The sequence below is a fragment of the Spermophilus citellus genome (assembly GCF_964194105.1).
Source record: "Spermophilus citellus genome assembly, chromosome: 11".
Classification (NCBI taxonomy): domain Eukaryota; kingdom Metazoa; phylum Chordata; class Mammalia; order Rodentia; family Sciuridae; genus Spermophilus; species Spermophilus citellus.
The window spans coordinates 54,787,939-54,807,547 of NC_138192.1; the positions used below are offsets into that span (position 1 = coordinate 54,787,939).

General features: G+C 32.3%; 1 protein-coding gene across 6 annotated transcripts in view; it reads right to left on the bottom strand.

Annotated features, from left to right (window-relative positions):
- Positions 1 to 19,609, bottom strand: part of MMADHC (metabolism of cobalamin associated D) — a 97,518-nt gene that overhangs the window by 73,050 nt on the left and 4,859 nt on the right. For 5 of the 6 annotated variants that reach the window (XR_014018007.1, XM_081261213.1, XM_081261217.1 and 2 more), the window contains exons 4-7: positions 18,189 to 18,406; positions 15,349 to 15,454; positions 14,665 to 14,795; positions 9,996 to 10,082 (exon numbers count right to left, since the gene is read on the bottom strand). Coding sequence is in view for 5 of the 6 variants with exons in the window: in XM_081261213.1 (XP_081117339.1) it covers positions 9,996 to 10,082; positions 14,665 to 14,795; positions 15,349 to 15,454; positions 18,189 to 18,406 (542 nt within the window). In the remaining variant the exon portion in view is untranslated. Of the gene's footprint in view, positions 1 to 8,463; positions 9,240 to 9,995; positions 10,083 to 14,664; positions 14,796 to 15,348; positions 15,455 to 18,188; positions 18,407 to 19,609 lie in introns of those variants that run through there. The other variant, XM_081261216.1, reaches the window with a different exon arrangement.

The following is a 19,609-nucleotide window of genomic DNA, read 5'->3' on the forward strand; positions in this document are numbered from 1 at the left end:
CAGTTAGAAGTTTTGTTCACAAGCAGTATGTGCATGTATGTATGTATGTATATGTGTGTGTGTGTGTGTGTGTGTGTGTGTATATATTCATATGTATACTCATTAAAAGGACACTCATTATTAGAATTAGATTATTTTCCACTATGAAATGGAGGAATGTAGCGGGAAGTCCAACAGCTAAAGGTAATCCTGAACTTGCCACAGCTCCTTCTGTTAGTTAATTGGTTTATAACCAACCAAAACTTACAACTCTGAATATCTTTTATCTAAATGATGGAAAAGGAAATGGGATTGATACTTACATGTAATTTATGGAGTTAATCATTTTTTCAGTTATCCTTCATAATACAATGTGAGAAAATTAACTATCTAATTAGGCTTTTACAAATCTTTAAGTTGCCTGTGAAAATAAAACTTTAAAAACAAAAAATAGAATTAATTTCAGAAGTGGATCAATAGTTTTGAGAGTAATAAATAATACTTGCTGCTTCTTCACTTTTCAGCCTCACCTCTAATTTTCTGGGGGGGACTTGGTGTGTTCATTGTCACACACACATACACACAAAAGTTTTTTTTCAATAGGCTAAAATTATTTTTACCACTTGGAGACATTATTGTTTTGAATCAATGTGGAGTTTGGTTTATCTATATAAAACTATGCTGTGGGTTCGATCTAAATTTGATTCTAAGGGAACTATAAATAGAGAGCAATTTCAAAGCCAAGTGCTCATCTATTTGAGATTAATTCCCTCTTCCAGGTCACTAATTCATGCTCCAGGGTCTCAGGAGAATTAATTTATTTCCCATGAGTGACCACTTGACTCTGAGAAGGTATTTTAACTCACCCGGGCTTAATATAGGACAAATCTTATTACTATAACTTAGTTACACTACAATAAACATACTTTCCCTTTCTCTTTCCAAGCTTGTTTACTGTGCCAGAACTATGTCTTCCCTTTGACCCTAATAGTCACTTAATTCAGTTCGGATGGCAACAAACCTTAAAATTGACAATTAAGATTGTGTGACATTGGAGATGGAGTTTGTAAAATAAAATTAAACAAGGGTAAATGAAGCCACATGGTATGTAAGCAAACGAGAAATGAATTTCATGTCCTTGTGTAATCTAATAGAAATATGGAAAATTAAAGTCTTCAAAAGTATTGTCAATTTTAATATTGAAGATCTAAGTCACATTTTAAAAACAAACATGAGAGATATAATAGTGATAAATGAACAGTGATAATGAACAATCAAAGGGAAAAATTGAAATTATAAACAGCTGATAAGCCATGGAGGTATTGTTTAATCCTGAATGTGTTGATTTTCTAGAGTATTCAAAGTGTGTACCCTTTATAAGTTCAGTAGGTACTGGTCTTTAATTTTTTTTTTTTTTTAGTTTGGTCCTGTAAGTTTCTTACCATTAAAAACAACTACTGAACTTACAAGATGGAAAGATCTACCTTGCTCTTGGAGAGGCAGAATTAATATTATTAAAATGACCATACTACCATACAGATTTAGTACAATTCTGATCAAAATCCCAATGGCATTCCTCATAGAAATAGAAAAAAAACAATCATGAAATTCATCTTAAAAAATAAGAGATGCAGAATAACTAAAGCAATTCTTAGCAGGAAGAGTGAAGCAGGTGACATCACTATACAAGACCTTAAACTACACTACAGAGCAATAGTAACAAAAACAGCATGGTATTGGCACCAAAACAGACTGGTAGACCAATAGTTCATAATAGGGGTCACAGAGACTACCTCACAAAATTACAATTAACTTATATTAGACAAAGGTGCCAAAAACATGCATTGGAGAAAAGATAGCCTCTTCAACAAATGGTTGTGGGAAAATTGGAAATCCTTATGCAGTAAAATGAAATTAAGCCCCTATCTCTCACCATGCACAAAACTCAACTCAAAATGGATCAAGGTCCTAGGAATAAAACCAGAGACCCTGTGTCTAACAGAAGAAAAAGTAGGCCCTAATCTCCATCATGTGGGGTTAGGCCCCAACTTCCTTAATAAGACTCCTTTGGCATAATAATTAAAATCAAGAATCAATAAATGGGATGAACTCAAACCAAAAAGTTTCTTCTCAGCCAAAGAAACAATCTGTGAGGTGAATAGAGAGCCTACATCTTGGCATCTTGGGAGCAAATCTTTACCCCTCACACATCAGATACAGCACTAATCTCTAGGGTATACAAAAAACTCAAAAAGCTAAGCGCGCGCGCACACACACACACACACAAAAGCAATAAACAAACAAAAACAAATAAAAAAACAACCAATAAATGAGCCAAGGATCTGAACAGACACTTCTCAGAAGATGATATACAATCAATCAACAAATATATTAAAAAATGTTCATCATCGCTAGCAATTAGAGAAATGCAAATCAAAACTACTCTAAGATTTTATCTCACTCCAGTCAGAATGGCAGCTATTGTGAAGACAAACAACAATAAGTGTTGGTGAGAATGTGGGGAAAATGATAACACTCATACATTGCTGGTAGGGCTGCAAATTGGTGCTGCCAATATGGAAAGCAGTATGGAGATTCCTTGGAAAATTGGGAATGAAACCACCATTCGACCCAGTTATCCCTCTCCTTGGTCTATACCCAAAGGACTTAAAAAACAGCATATTACAGGGACATAGCCACATCAATGTTTATAGCAGCACAATTTACAATAGCTAAACTATGGAACCAATCTAGATGCCCTTCAATAGATGAATGGATAAAAAAAATGTGGTGTATATACACAATGGAATATTACTCAGCAGAAAATAGAATAAAATCATGGCATCTGCAGGTAGATGGATGGAATTAGAGAAGATAATGCTAAATGAAGTTAGCCAATCCCCCAAAACCAAATGGCAAATGTTTTCTCTGATAGAAGTAGGCTAATTCATAGTGGGGTATGGAGGAATAGATGAACTCTAGATAGGGCAAAGGGGTTGGAGGGAAAGAGAGGGGGTATGGGGTTATTAATGATGGTGGAATATGATGGACATTATTATCTAAAGTACATGTATGAAGACACGAACTGGTGTGAACATACTTTGTATACAAGCAGAGATACAAAAAACTGTGCTCTATATGTATAATAAGAATTGTAATGCATTCTGCTGTCATATGTAAGTAAATAATAATAATAATAATAATGATAATAATAATAATAGTAAAGAAATATATCCTCAAGACACATTGGTGAAGCCAAGAAATGTCACAAACACAGATAGTACAATGTGGCATTGTTTACACTAGCAAAGACTGGAAGAAGCACAGAGCCCTATTAATAGGGAATTCATTGGTATTTGCAAAAAAATAATAAAAATACTACTTATGTGCAAAAAAACCACAACTACTTTTTGACAGCAAATGTCATTCACATAGGGTCAACAGATTTAGCAAATAAAATAGAGTAAGATGATTTTGTATTTCAGGTAAAACTAATTTTTTTAGTGTTAGTATGTACCACATAATATTTGGGAGACAGGCAGCATATTTCATTAAATATACTGTTCCAATTGTGCTGATGAAACAATGCTATGATTATAAAACATGTTGAACTAATCTGAAACTAGAGATCTCCTTACACCAGGTTGTTGAATCTCAGTGGGTACCAAGGCGAAGCCCCAGTGGATCCCGGTAAATCTGAATTAACTGTTTTGAAGCATCATTAAGTCACTCAGTGTGCATTTCACATCTATCACTGATCATCTATGTGACAGGAATCGTGCTCAAGAACTCTACCAACAAAACTGCACGTTTTGGCAGGCACTTCCTCAAGATATCTGTGACAGGGATAGCTTTTTATTACTAAAAACCTAAAAATTCAATTTGTAGCAAAATGGCATAAAAATACAGTTGCAACATAGGCAATGAGTATAAAGTAGTTTTAAAAAAATTGCTCCTGGTTTTGTATTATTAAATTAGCATCCATTTAAGTGACAATTTAATGACACAAGATCTTCATACTAGAATATATAATTTGTAACTTAAATATAATCTATATAACACAAAATTGAAGCAATTAGAGCCTCAAGTTTTATAGAGAACAAGATCAAAGCAGATTATAGCATTGCAACCTTGTCTGCTTGGCCTATTTTTGTTCCAAGAAGGAAAAGTTAGTACTACTTTCCAGCCAGTAAGTATGTTAATTATCTTTCTGTTGAGGTGAAAAATATCTGAAATAATCAACTTAAAAGGAAGTAGTTTATTTTGACTCAGTTTCAGAGGTTTCGATCTGCCATCAGTTGTCTCCATTGCTTTGGACATATGGTGGTACGGTGGTAGGAGGGGGCAGCAGAGAAAACCTGTCTACCTATGGAAGGAACCAAGAAGCAAAGAAACCAGGGGCTGGGATTCCAGTACCCACTTCAAGGACACACCCCCAATGACCTGATTTCCTTCCACTACATCACCTTCTAAAGGTTATACCCCTTTCAAATAGGTTGGTGATCAAGCCTTTAACCACAGGCCTTTGGGAGACATTCCAGAACTAAATCTTTCCCCTCCCAAGGGTAAGTGCCATCCTAAACTTCTAGCAGAACTTTCATTTTTGTGATTGACATTAATGAGATTGTATAGTATGAACTCTTGTGTTGGCTTCTTTTACACATTATTGTATATTAAATAGCTTCTTCCATTTTGTTGTAGTCATAAAGCATTTATTTTCAGTATTATGTAGCATTCCACTATGTGAACATGCCACAATTGATATGTTCATTCTAATTTCAATGGGCATTTGAGTAGTTTCCTACTTCAGCTATTAACATTGTGCTGGTATAGATGTTTATAGGAACACATGCCTTTGGGTGGAACCTCTATACCCATTTCTCCTAGGTCTCTGTCTCGGTGGAATTGCTAAGCCCTATGATATATTAAGGTTTAGAACTACCAGTTTTCCAGTGTTTTTACTATTCTATTCTCCCCAAAACAGCAAATGTTCCATATCTCTGCCAACACTTGTTATCTTCTTCATTTCACCCACTGTAGGGGGAAACATGCAGTGGTATGGTATGATATGATATTGTGTGGATGCACATAGTTGCAACCTGATTTAAGTAGAGAACCATATAAACCCAATGTGTGTGTGTGTGTGTGTGTGTGTGCATCTGCAGTGTATATTTTTTACCCAATGAATATACCCCATGTATATTCTTTCCCTGTATGTATATTCAATGACCCAATATTCATTGGCCATTTGGGTTATTTTTTATTTTTTGCCAATGTTTATATATAAAGCTTTTTTTTCCTAATTGTTTTAGTCAGCTTTTGTGTCAATGTGTTAAATATATGCAATAAAAACAACTTAGAACTAAGTTTACTTGGGGCTCATGACTCAGAGGTCTCAGTTCATAGACTACCAATTCCACTGTTCTGGGCCCAAGGTAAGGTAGCACATCATGACAGATGACAATGGAGGAAAGCTTCTTAATACATGGTCAGGCAGAAGGGGGCACAGGAAGAACAACATCCCCGCCCTCCCCCCGGTTTCAGGGCACATCCCAAGTGACCCACTTCCTCCAGCCTTATCCCACATGCCAACAGTTACATCCAGTGGATCCAAACTAGGAGGAACCAATCAGGTCACCACTCTCATAATCTAATCATCTTACCTGTGAATACTCTTGCATTAATAGGAGCTTTTGGGGGACATCTCATCCAAACTGTAACACCAATTTTATGATTTCTTGATATATCTTGAATGAGTTTTTGTTGGATATTTTATATTGCTGGGTTGATGGATGTGTTTATATATCCAATTGTTAGCTGCCTTCACCTTCATGAGTCTTTGATGTATTAAAAGCTTAATTTTACTGTAATTCATCAAAACCTTCCCCTCATTTGGTTATTAGAAAAGTTTTGTCTACTCCAAGGTCACTAAGTTTTGTTTTTACCTAATTGCTTTAAACTTTTCACATCTACATTAAGCCATCCATTTGGAAGTAATTTTTGTGTATGGTGCAAGGTAAGAGTAAAAATATTCTTTTCTTGTATGTATATTCAATGACCCAGGAGGATATTTTAAAAAGATCACCCTTTTCTCACTGCACTGCAGCGTCACCTTTGTTATCAGTCAAGCAATCATTTATGTGCTTTCTACAGCAGTAACACGTTTTTAAGTGATTATAGTAATTTTCAGTATAAATGGAAGTCAAACACTCAAAGCCTTTATCTAAGTCCACTAGATAATGAAGTAACAGTCTACATATATCCCATTGACAAAAAGAATGGAGGGCAGACAAAAATGTATGTAAAGTTTAAAATACCCAGGTTAGTAATCAGAGGATGAGAATAAAAGTTACTGCTTCATGTTCAGTGCTGTGCTTCAGTAGGGAATTGGGATTCCTAATTTCTAGGTATGGGAGACAAAATTTAAGAAAAACCCAAATCAAAACCCCAAACAATTGTATACTAGTATACAACAAAGTACTATTCAATATAAGGGAGGACTGATGAGGGTGCAGTAGCAGAAAAGGGTTCATGAAGTTGGACTCAAACAAATCCTTTCTTTAATTGATTTGGGTCTGAATAAAGAATTATCTGACTCAGAATGTACATAGTGCATAAGTGGACAAACCCTGCTTTGGAATAAGAAACCAGTCATGAGAAGAGAGAACAGAACTGGAACTACAAGCAGAATTTTGTTCAAATATAAGTGATGGAAATCAAGAAAGACATTTTTAAATATGAAGCCAGAGAACTTCTGTTTGAAGTATAACATCCTATAATTGAATTTTTTTTTGTGTGTGTGTGGTGCTGGGGATTGAACCCATGGTCTTGTGCATGCGAAGCAAGCACTCTACCAACTGAGCTATATCCCCAGTCCTATAACTGAATTTTTAAATAAATGTTTCAGTAAATTTTCAAAGAAATTCAGAGCAAACAGGGTTCAATGAAATAAATTTCTAAGTGAAAGATATAGAGCAGCCAGTATTAGTTAACCCTGAAGTTTTTTCAGATTATATTTTGCCTCTTTGATATTTTTAATTGGATACTTACTAGATTCTTGATAACCATGAAAAACAAATATAGAAAGGAAATATATGTAAACAATGGAATTACAGCCCAGTTCTGGTGTAGGGTTTCAACACTAGATGTGACCTTTGTACATTGTTTTCCAATTTTGTTCTCTAAAATCTAAGTGATGTGGATCAGATTATCTGAAAGACCCCTTTTCAACATTTAACTATCATACCAAAATTCCCAAGTTCCTATAAAAATAAATTTTACAATCCTCCAATTTTTTTCATTGACAGGTTTAATATCGATTTCAATGTCTAAATCTTATTTTAAAAGGTAGAGAATTAATGTTTATGTGGAAAATTTACAAATTCTTTGTTATACAGTCCTGATCAAATTATCATAAAAAAACTGATACTTGAGGTGTTTTTCTTACAGAGTACATAATAATCAAGCACTTTCTATAATTACCACTAGCAAGAGTTCTACTTCCTGAATCCTGCCATAACACTACAAGGAAAAAAAAATTACTGGCAGTTACTGCTTACCATGCTATTTGTTTCTGGAAATCTTGTTAGAAAGTCAAGATAATAAAGGGAGTCTCAGCACCATGTAGTCTCTTCCCCATACAATACAGTACATAGCTATGGCCACCTAGGAGTAAGTATCATTTCAACCAGTAGATGGCACTTTAGAATGGTTAAAACAAGTTTCAACCCATGGCACAAAGAATGTGCAATGTAGCAGATGTCTGAATAAAAGAAGCCAGACACAAAAGGAAACATGGGTTCAGATATAAAAATCAATTTATGCAATAGAGGTTATCTTTGGGAGAAGTAAAATGCCTGGAAGGCAGCAGGATAATCCTCTGGAGCACTTGATGTTTGGTGTTTTTAACTGGGTGCTAGTTAAAGATGAAAGCTTATCATATACATGTGTATATGCATGTATACATGTATATATACATACACACTTTAATAAATTGTTTTCAAAATGTTATGGAAACCACCACATTTTTCCCATAATGAATACAAACTTTGTAACTTTTACTGTTTCAATTGCGGGCAATAATTATTATATCAAGCTACAAGTTAACTAAGCAAAGAGTTTTAAATCAAAGTTGGTGATCTTCATGTACTCCTTTTAAAAACAAAAATTTAATTACAAAAACAAAAGACAAAGAAAAATATAAAGTTTCTTTCAATTATTTCAGTTGATAGAAATTGTTTTTTTTCCCCCTGAGATTTGTCTATTTCTATTGGCAAAGCCTTACAAATTAAAGATGATTCCTTTAAAGTTTATAGTGCTGTAAAAACAAGTTCTGTCACAAAGGCACTAAAGTAACGAGGCTGAAGAAATGTGATTCAGCAGCAGAGGCATAGTTTTATCTGAAAATAAAATGTATTTATCTGGCCCAACTCAGGAGTTAAGAATTTTTTTTTTAAAGTGTGTATAAGAATGAGATTCATATGCTTTTTTTTTATACATCAAGATGTATTATCTTTATTCTTTTTTCCTCCCCATGTTATTTCAAAGTAATACTTAGATTAGTTTGAGAATGCTTAACAAATAAAGAAAAAAAGAAAATTAGAAAAGTCTACAATGGATGTAGAATTCTCATTTGTATTATTAAAAACAACTTTGAAAATTAATACTGTAGCTACTTTAAAATCTTTTAAGAACTAAGTTTTAAAATACTGCAATAAAAGAACACATGCCATAATAACCAAATATATGATTTTTTGAAAAAAATAATTAAAACGAAGGCTTTTTCAATAAAGGGGAGAACTAATAATAAGAGACCAATCATACCCTGATTATGTGTTAACTCCCACATTTGTACAATGTGGAAGTGCTCCACATATATTCAATGACAATATGAATAATTAACATTTGTGATTTTAAAATCCCAAATCACTTGCCAGTGTTGTAAATCCATAAACGTTGAAATAAATACCTGGAAATAAGTATATTTCCAAAATTGTAGTCTTTGACACTTTATATTGTTCAATCAATTACAAACAAATAAAGCAGCAAATAAAATGACATTATTGCTAGTTTCCACTTAGTTTCTTCATAATATGGCTATCTGGTGTTGCATTAGTGAAGATACTTCCTACAACCACATGGGTACCCCAGAGACTATGACGGATGACTTTACAGCAGCCAAGATCATCAACAGTAAATCCTAAATATCGGTAACGTTCATCTGTTTCAAAAAGAGTGCTGTTTGTATATGGTCCAAAAAACTAGAGGAAATAAAAAATGAAATCATATTTTCATTAGGAAGAAATAAATTATAGTAATAATTTTTTTATGAAAATATGAACACATTCATTTTAATACCCCACATATTTACAAAATCAAATAAAAAATAAAAAGGTCATATGCGATACCTAAACTGTCCTAACACCTGCTTCTCTAATACCTGTGTATTCTGAAAATATGAAGTGAATGTTCTTAGCAAATTTCATGTTACTTAGAATCAGATACAAACTTTGAAGATAAAATAAACTTTATGAGAATCAGCTGATTCACTTTCATCATTGTCAAGATAAGAAAATTAAAGCCTAGATCAAACTTTTCTATTTCTAGTCTATATTACATCTTTGACTTTGAGAAACAGCACTACATATCCTAAGATTAAAAAACTGATTTTATCACCACTTGTAAATGAAAGAAATATTCAGAATTTAAAATGAGACCACAATTTTGGGTCAGTATTGTCTTCAAAGCATAACTCTAAATACCAATTTCCAAAAAGTTACTTCTCTGGATCGTTAAAAATATGTTCTTTGCTTCTAAAAATAATAATTTCTTCCTTAAAGAAATCAGACAATATTAATTTCTAATTTTCAGTTTATAAACAGTAAATATACTAATATAAACCAAATTTTATGCTAATAAAGGTAAAAATTAATAACTGTCTTCATTTTTAATAATTTTGTAATAAAAATCATCTTACTTCACATGATATGACATCCAAAATGTATTTAATTACTCACTGCCAAACCAGATGATGGGTCGATAAAGTCAGCCCAATAGCCTTCAGCTCGAAGAGCATAGCAGATTTCCTTAGCACCATTAATGAACTGCATAGAGAAACATACAAAGAATGCTTTCAATATAGTCTTCACCAAAGATCATTTTATTTTTTAACAACTTCTTAAAGGAGTATCTTCTGCTTTGGATAAAGGGCTCAATAAGAATAAAATGATAATTAAATTATAAAGTCATAATATTTTCACCATTTCAAAAGATCAATGGTCAATACAATAGTTTTATTTCTTTTGAAGCTTAAATTCTGTATTTTTTTCTTCTACCTTATTTCCTACGTTTTGAAATACGACTAATCAGTCTGCACTATTAATTCCTAAATTTGTGGTAAATTATGAAGTTGCCATCTTGTATCAATAAGGAGATTAGAAATAGGAATGAAAAGGAAAATAAAATATAATGAAAAAATCTAAACCATTCATTAGTTTGAGTAAGTTATTTTAAAACATTACTTGTTTGTGTGTTCTTCAACACATACCTCCATCTAAAAAGTTCTGAAATATTTCTGAAAAGGTACAGAAAAGTAACTGAACTTGATATACGGGGAAGAAGGGTAACTGGGATACTTTCTCTTCATTATACACCCTGTGTATTTTTTGTATATTAACTGTATATATTCTGTATATTAAACTTTTGTATCAAAATTTTGGCCTTATCATCCTAATTTCTATAATGTCTATATTAACTTTATAAAAAATGTAAGCAGTGAAAATATTATAATGAATATTTAGTCTAGATTACATGTTGAAGAAAAATCATAAATGTTCAAAAGCAATGGCATAATTCCACTTTTAACTACAACAGAGTAACAAGTACCAAATAGTGCTAAAAACTACACAAAGCAACGATTTTTAGACCCTGAATAATAGATAAAATTGTAGTTGTTGAAAGGAGGAAAACAAATTAAGTAATTTCCAAAACTGCTCTAACCTTCTGTCTAGGGACTTTTTTTTTTTGGCCAAAAGAAGGGAAAAAGAAATGGAGACCAAGCAATGCAATGGTGTCACTCAGCTAAGTAGGTGCAAAGTAAGAGTTCTGGACTATTGAAACACCTGAAATTTTTAAGGGAGAATAGTAGAGATGATGGGATACACAAAGAAGGTTCCTGAGCAGCCTACAAAGCAATTCATCCCAGTTCCTTAGCAAAGGGCTGAGCTATGTAAAGAGAAGGCAAGATTCTTTGAGGCATGGCAGAGGCTGTTAGTTGTAGGGTTCAGAACTGATGTGATAGCTAGGGTCATGCATGAATATGAATTCACATAAGAAATCTGGATTTCTTGATCACCAAGAATGAAGAGACCCCACTGTGCACCTCTAATCTTTAGCTAAAATACTCAAAAGTCTAAGACTTAGGAATGTAGGCATATCCTAAATTAGACACTAGCAAGCTAAAGTCCCATAGCCAAATCCTACCTGATACCTGTTTTGATTAAAAGTTCTATGGGAACACAGCCACATGTATTCATTTATATATTGTTGTTTAAGGCTGCTTAAACATTAAGGCAGAACTGAGTAGTTGAGATTCAGTGACTGACAATGCCTACAAAACAGAAGACTCCCCATATGAGGATTTACTTTCTATTGTTTCAGTTACCTGCAGTCAAGCACCTTCCAAAAACATTCAATGAAAGAATTCTAGAAACAAGTTTTAAATTGCCTGACATTCTTAGAAGTGTAGTAAAATTTCCATCATGTCTGGGATGTGAATCATCCTTTTTGGTCCAGCATAGACACTGTGTATACTACCTGCGTGTTATTAACTGAATACCTGTCTTGATATCACAAGGTATCAAGTGATTGTATACAAGTAACTGTTACTTTACTTAAACATGTCCCCAAAGTGCAAGAATAGTGATGCTTAGAATTAGAATATGTCAAAGAGAAACTTTTTTAAAAAAAAGTTGCTTTGGTACTACACCAGATCAGACCAAACCAGAATGGAGTTATTCAGGCCAGGGGCCACGTGTTACTAAACTAACTTTAAGACAGGCTAGTTTTCCAAAAAAAAAAAAAAAAAAAAAAAAAGTCAGGAGCTACACAACCACCAATCTTAAGAGACCTCATTTATACAAGCCAGCATAAGATAGTCCCCTGTCTTAACCCTACGGGGAAAATAACTATGAAAGGACCAAGCTGCTGCTTCTCTTATTCCTAGATTGTGCTTTATTCAGTCCTTTTCTGTTGACAGAGCCAACCTTCTCTGCTCAGGTCATTGGAAGCCTTGTTCTATTTTATAGAATAAGAAAGCCAATTAGATCTTTAAACTGTTAAATTTGGTCGAGGCTGTCTCCATGCCTTAAATTCCAATTAACGTCCTAAAACCAATTTGGTACAAAAATAAACTGAACTACCAAGTTAGAAGTTTACTTGGTAACAAACAGCTGAGTATCAGCCAATCAGAGGTTGCCAATCATGTTAAATAAGATTCAGAGCTGTCATAAGCTGTATTTGGATCTCACTTCTATTTTCTGTCTCTAAATACACCCTGCTTGCATGGCTTTTCTGAACTTCTAATTCAGAGGGCTGCACTATTCCTACATCTTCTTTGCTTAAGTTAACTGTTAAATTTATGTCAAAAGTTTTTCTTTTTTAGAAAACTAAGTTAGTTGTAATTTTGTTTTTTGACAACCCCAAAATTTGTTGCCCTCTGCTATAGAGGTATATCACCAATACCTACTTGTAAAATAATGACAAACATATATTCTCTAGATTATTTTCCATACTTAAATTTACTGATACAGTCCATTAACCTTCAAAATTCTTAAAAATAAAATCATTAGAATACATTTCAATTTAATGAATGTGCCATGACTAAAAACTACAAAGGTTGAGTAAAACAATGCAATCAAATATTTACAAGGATTAAAAAGAGAATTCCACATTATCAAAAGAATCAGTTTTTCTCTTAACATTTCTGTTCATCAACAGCAAACAGTGACATCTTCTAGAAAAAATAAGAACAAGTTTAAACCATAAAATATCTACTTGGAGAGTAAGCAAGGTGTGGTTCCAAAATAGTCACTAACATATATCAAACAAAATTATCTGTTTCTTTCGTAGAAAACGAGATGGTTTTCAGTCATAAATTATAAATTTCAAGATGAAGCAGGTTCCATTTCAAAGCCCTGCAATTTATTATAGAAAACCAATTTAGAACTATACTGGAGTCAGTATCAAATTAGGTTTACAACTTTTAACTGTTCCAAAATTGGGCCTACTAATGCAATGCACTTGTAAGAGATCTCTAACAGCTCAGTAACAGCGACGATAAGTATATATTTATGAAGCATTATCTTAATATGTAAACAAATATTATTGCTAGTTATTGCCTTTTAAACTCCATCTAAATTCACATCTTCTTAAAATCAGAGGCATTGCCTTGTGCCTCTCCTATAACCTCCTTTGTTAATTAATACATGATTAGTATATTCAAAATTGTTAAAAGAGTAAATGTAATTTATTAGAAGGTTCCATGTGGGACATTTAAGTATACAGTTATTATCATAAAATACTGTTGAATATGTAAATGGTAATATATTATTACAAATGAAAAGAGCCATACATCCAACCCTAAAGAAAAAATAATTCCTGACATCAAGCATGGGAGTTGGTAAAGATTTTTCAACTCATTAGCTAATGTGAGCAAGTGAGTTATTCTTAACCTGTCATACAAGCAGAGGAATATTCTTATCTATCTTGTAGAAGAAATGATAAAATTCAATATCAAACTCTTAAGACAAATAATTGCACAGTTTTAAATTACTAGACTTGAAGTTACAATTCATCACCTCCTGGACTGATAAAAAAAAAAAAAATGCTAAGGTCCAGGTTAAGTTAGAGTGACAGCATATAAACTAGGACAATGGTTTTGGTGTGCAAATTGACATTGTTTACCAAAATTTAAAATGTAAATGCCTCTTAATTCAGGAATTATCTATTTAGAAATTTATGGATATTAGATTCATTAAAATATATGTAATAGATTTTCACTGGTGTGTTGCTGGTAATAGCAAAAGTTTGATTTTCATCTAAATCACATAGGAAATTTTAGAATAATTAAAAAAAAACCTTATGGTTTACTTATATAATGAAATACTATAAAGATTCTACAAAAAATGAGCTATATCTATATATAATGGTATGGGAAGTTATTAGGTTAAAAGCTAAGGTGAAAAAAAATGTTGTATTTGTATACAGTATTTATTGTGCTATTTTACAGTTTATTGCTACTATTCTTGGAGATTGTTGGGGTAATTTTCACTATTTACTTGACATGCCTTACAGTGGAGAATGGGAGCAGATGGAAGGAAGGGGCAAAAAGAAAAAGAGTATGAAGAGTTTCAAAAAAGTTGTTTTGTACTACCTTTTCCAAATTTCCTAAAACAGATTTAAATTTTAGAAAAATTAAGGAAAGTATTGAACAGAATCTAAGTTTTTAAAAAATACTAATGACAAAAAAAAAAAAAAACTTGCAGCTTTTTAGTTCTTAGAAAAAGATGTTTAGTATTGAAATGTTTCAGAGAATGAACAAAGACTGGAAAAGACATTTTAATACACCATTTTAATGGTATTTAAGTTGGACCATGAAATTAAATTGTTAGTAATTAAGAAAATTACCTTTTCTAAGAGCATTTCTCTTTCAAGTTCTACCTCTTCACTCCAAACAGTCATATCATTCTTAGTTTTCTGCGTTACAGTCAGAATCATTAGTTTGCTATTAGCTACTTCTGGAAATAGTGACTCAAAATCTACAAATAAGAATAAAAATCCAAGAAGAAAATAATTTGCTTTAAAAAAAGATGTAGTTCATAAATATAACACTTCCTTAGAAAAATTATGCTTAAGTTAAATTATTTTTACTAAGTTATTACAAATATACTTTATTTTTGAAAAGAATAAAGTGAACTTATCTTAGTTCACTTCTATTTTTGTTGGACAAATTGAAACATTACTGGCGACAATTCTGGAGGGTAAGTAGAATTACATGCTATTGCTGTTAATAAAAATTTTCAAATAAATTTGTTATTTAGATTTGTCTCCATTATATATTAGTTCATGAAATTACAGATCTAATAATCATGCAGGAGTATAAATGACAAGTTTTAGGTAAAAAGCATGAGATCTGATTTTGGAGTACATTTGAAAGCCTTTATCTTAGACATGCAATCATTTCCAGCCAGACATACTAATATTAAGACACAGAGTATTACAGTTCCTTTGGAGTACATTACTCAATGCATTACAAAATCAGTAATATTACCTTAAACGTGTTAGTGTTTCAATATATGAGGTGTGACATACCTCTTTGAAGCAATTCTGGACATGTCTGGATTGCACACTCCACTCTGGCACTTTCAAAATAAGTTTCTGCACTATTAATTTCTTGTTCAACTGGTCCATCATTACCCTATGGGGACCCAAGGATTATAAGTAAAATCTGAAGTTCAAATACAATAATATATCTGTTAAGAACTCATCTGGTTAGAAAATTTTAAAAAATAATTTTTATTAGCAGGTATTTTTGGGGGGTGGGATGATAATACAGATAGAACCTAGGGGTGGGCCTTCTACCACCTAGGGTAAGACAGGTTCTTGCTAAGCTGCCCAGCCTGACCTAAGTTATCCTCTTGCCTCAACCTTTCCTATAGTTGGGATGACAGGCTGGGCTACCACACTTAACTGGTAATAATTTCTTATATACTCAAAAAACTTTTCTCCAAGATGAATCGATGATCTGAACCTTTGAAATTCTGAATAAAATACAACAAAAATACGCTGCTGATATTCTAGGATATGATATGAAGAGAATTTGGATGAAAAACTAAAATGCCATGCTTATACCTTAAAATGTTATGTCTTCTGGTATTTTGTGATTATATCTAATTATATATTATTTTGTTCAATAATCTACAAAATTGGGATAAGAACACTAACTTAAAAGTAACATGATTAAATAATACAACCCCTCCCACAGGTAGGGCTTAGAGGTCTTTATTAAACTGAATATGTCTAGCACTTTAACAGGAGCAGGCACTATAAAGGTTATTTAAAAAAAATAAAATAAATCCAGTCTTCTTTGACATATCAAACCTAGTAAGAGGAAGAAAAAATGAAATAAATGCAATTTCATATGAAAAGTGACACAGGATTAGAAAGATTAAAGATTAGGAAGAAAGTCTTCTGGGGCAAAGAGAAGGAAAAAACTTGCTTTGCTAGGAGACATCAGATAAAGATTGAAATTGTCATTTTTGAGGTACATATTAACTACTGTGTGTTTAGTAAGTAAGGAACAGGTAGAGCATAGGTTAGAAAATTAGAAGGAAAAACAGTCCAGCAGAGATAATTATATATAACAGTAAACAATGGTGAAAGACAATGATATGTTTAAAAAAAAAAAAAAGAGGAAGTATATTATGCTTGGAGCGAAAAGAGGAAGTAGTGGGAAATAAGATGGGAAAGAAATCAAAATTGTAAAAGGTCTTTTACGCTACATTAAGAAATTTTGACTTTTGTCTATATGCAACAAGTAGTAGTAATATCAAATATAAAAAAGTAGTATTAATGTGGAGAATGTATGGTAATAAGGAACAGGTAAAAGATCAGTTAACAATCAACATTCATTGATCCCTTAGTGGATTTTTGTGCTTTAAGTACATTTTCAAATTTAATTCTCACTGCAACCTTGTGGACTGAAGATTATTATTGTGCCTCCCTTTTTTTTTTACACATAAAGAACTAAAGGCTCAGAAAGATTAAGTAACTTTCTCAGTGTCAAAACCCAGATTTATCTAATCTGGATTCTTAGAGGCAAGACAGGCTCTGAGCAGAAAAGATGTGATTTTTGACACTGTGGAGATATGACTGAGAAGGGGAGTCAAGTTTGGTGCTATGATTTTTATCTTGATACAAAGGAAATATGGTTATACTATTAATAGTACTGGTTGCAGGAACAGGTTATAAGAGAAAAAAGGACTTCTTCATTTCTTAATGTAGCTTGAATGACCTTTTACAATTTTGATATCTTACCTTTTCCTTCTTATTTCCCACTACTTCCTCTTTCTCTGTATGTCAACCAGGATATACTTTCATTTAAAATAAAATATGCCTTTCTCATTCACCATGCACAATCTGGGATGTTTGGTAGATAAATGAAAATGTAGAGCCAGAAATGTGAGAAATAGAAATCGTGAGTTAGGGATTATAAAAACCTAGCCTGTGGAGAAAGCCAAGGGATTATGTGAACAAGGAATAATTTAAATGAGAATGAAGCAACTATGTAGGAAAAATCACCTAATTTGTAGGCAGAGGAGGAAAGAAGAACCAAGAAGACTGAGAAGGAATTATCTGAGATACAAGGGTAAGGGAGGTCAACTGTGTCCCAATGTCAGGTCATCTGATATATAACTTATAATAACATATGACAGGGAAGGCTGTTCCTGATAATACAGATTTGGTCAAGCACTCTGCCTGAAATGATGCAGAAATGTGAAAAAAGATAAAGTGTTAGGGGCTTGACCAAAATTCTGAACTGCATGTTACTTTTCCTTGAATGAGCAATGATGCAATGTCAGTTTAAAGTATTTCAACAAAACTAAAAACAACAACAAACTCAAAAACCCTCAGAAATGATTTAAAAACAAAACACACACACACACACACAAAAAAAACATAGAATGCTTTCTTTTTAACATACTGTAAACAATTTCAGAGACCTCAAAATTTTCTTCAGCTTTTAAGAGTGGCTAGTGAAGTATTAAGTTGGTTAGAATTAAGTGCATAGTCAGATTATAATTGCCATTTTTAAAAAGTGAAAAACAGGTAACCTAAATTTTCAATGATAAAGACATAATTAAATCATCTATATTGGAAATAGTTATTAAAAAGCATATTTTTGAAGACTTAATTACCTACAACAGATTGTAACCTAAAATTATATAAAAAAATTAAACTGCAAACACTGTATAGCTTGGACAATGTCAAGTTTTTTTTTTCTTCTTTTTTTAAAGGACTGTTTATGTTGTTATTATATATACTAGGATCAAGTTTTTTAAAAAAACTTTTCAATGTAAAAGTGACATGCTCAGATTAAGAAAAAGTATTGCATTAATAATTAGAAAAACATAATGATATTAGCAATTTACCTGAAATTCATTCACATACTGTGCCATCACAAATTCATGTCTTTCAGTTGATAAAGGTTCTGCCAGTACATCAGGCAAAGTTTTATGAACCTGGTTTTTCTTATGTGATGCAGTCCCATTGAGGTGACAATCAAAACCTATGTTCCCAGGAAGCTGGAATCTCTGATCCTGAGGTCCAAATGGTCCCATAGTTTCATCAGGCCACACTGTTCTAGAGCCTGAAGAGGAGAAACAAAACACATAATTTCCTTCTTGGTAGTCAAGAACATTTGCAGACTGGAAGAATGTTCTTACTATTGTATTTTTTTGCCTACAAATAGATATCTGAAATCTGCTTTCTTGTATGAACATAAATTAGTTTCATGTGGTTTATACTAATTAAAGTAACTAGCTGATGGCTCACAGGCAACTCCATTATTAGGGGAAAAATTCAACAAAGTACTCTAATTAATACATGAGATGTTTGATAGTCATTAAAAAGAATATAAGTAAACTTTCATGTACCAACACAGAATGATGTCCAGGACATATTTCTTTAAAAGAGCTAAGTCAAAGAATAGCATTAATTTTAGAAAAACAAAAATCAAACAGGATAAAATAAACAGTATTTATTTGACTTCCTTATATTCATATTTTTAAACAATGAGAAAAAGACCTAAAAGGAAGGGCACCAAACTTAAAAATGGTCTTCCTTAGGAAGGGGCATTCAGCTGCCATTACTAAGTGGCACAAAACACTAATGGACTGGGGCAAAAAAAATTGAGCATTATATGACACAATTCTGTTTATCAGCTACCTGAATTAATACAAACTACAAATACTGCAATAACAGGTACTTGTATGGTTTCTAATTACTTGTAAGTAATAAGGCTGTAGACAGCCACTAGTAATTGACTGGTTAGTTCCTAAGATAAAGTTTTGAATGTGATTGGTTTTAAAGAACAATCAGGTCTACCAGTGTCAAATTCTCTTTAGAAAAAACAAAATGTTCCATATTAATAGGATTTGAGCATATTTTAATGTTTACTGATCACTTAGGATTTCTCTTCTGAGAAAGGCCTGTTTTGATTATCTTGTTTGATTTTTGTTTTTCTACTGGGTAGTATTTTTTTCTACTAATCTAGGGGAAAAAAAAATATATATATATATATATATATATTTATATATATATATATATATTTATTTATTTATTTTCAGGATACTAGCCCCTTATATAATCTGAATGGCAAATATTTCATTTGTAATACATACACAGTTAAGTTTTCCGGTAATATAAACTGGGTAATAGTCAAAGATGAAGTTATAAAGGAAAAGCAATGCAGGATGGAAGGCTTTGAAGACCCAAATGAACTTAAATTACATTGCACTCATGTGTTTCAAGAAAAGAAGAATTCCATGAATAATACTTTCAGCACACAATA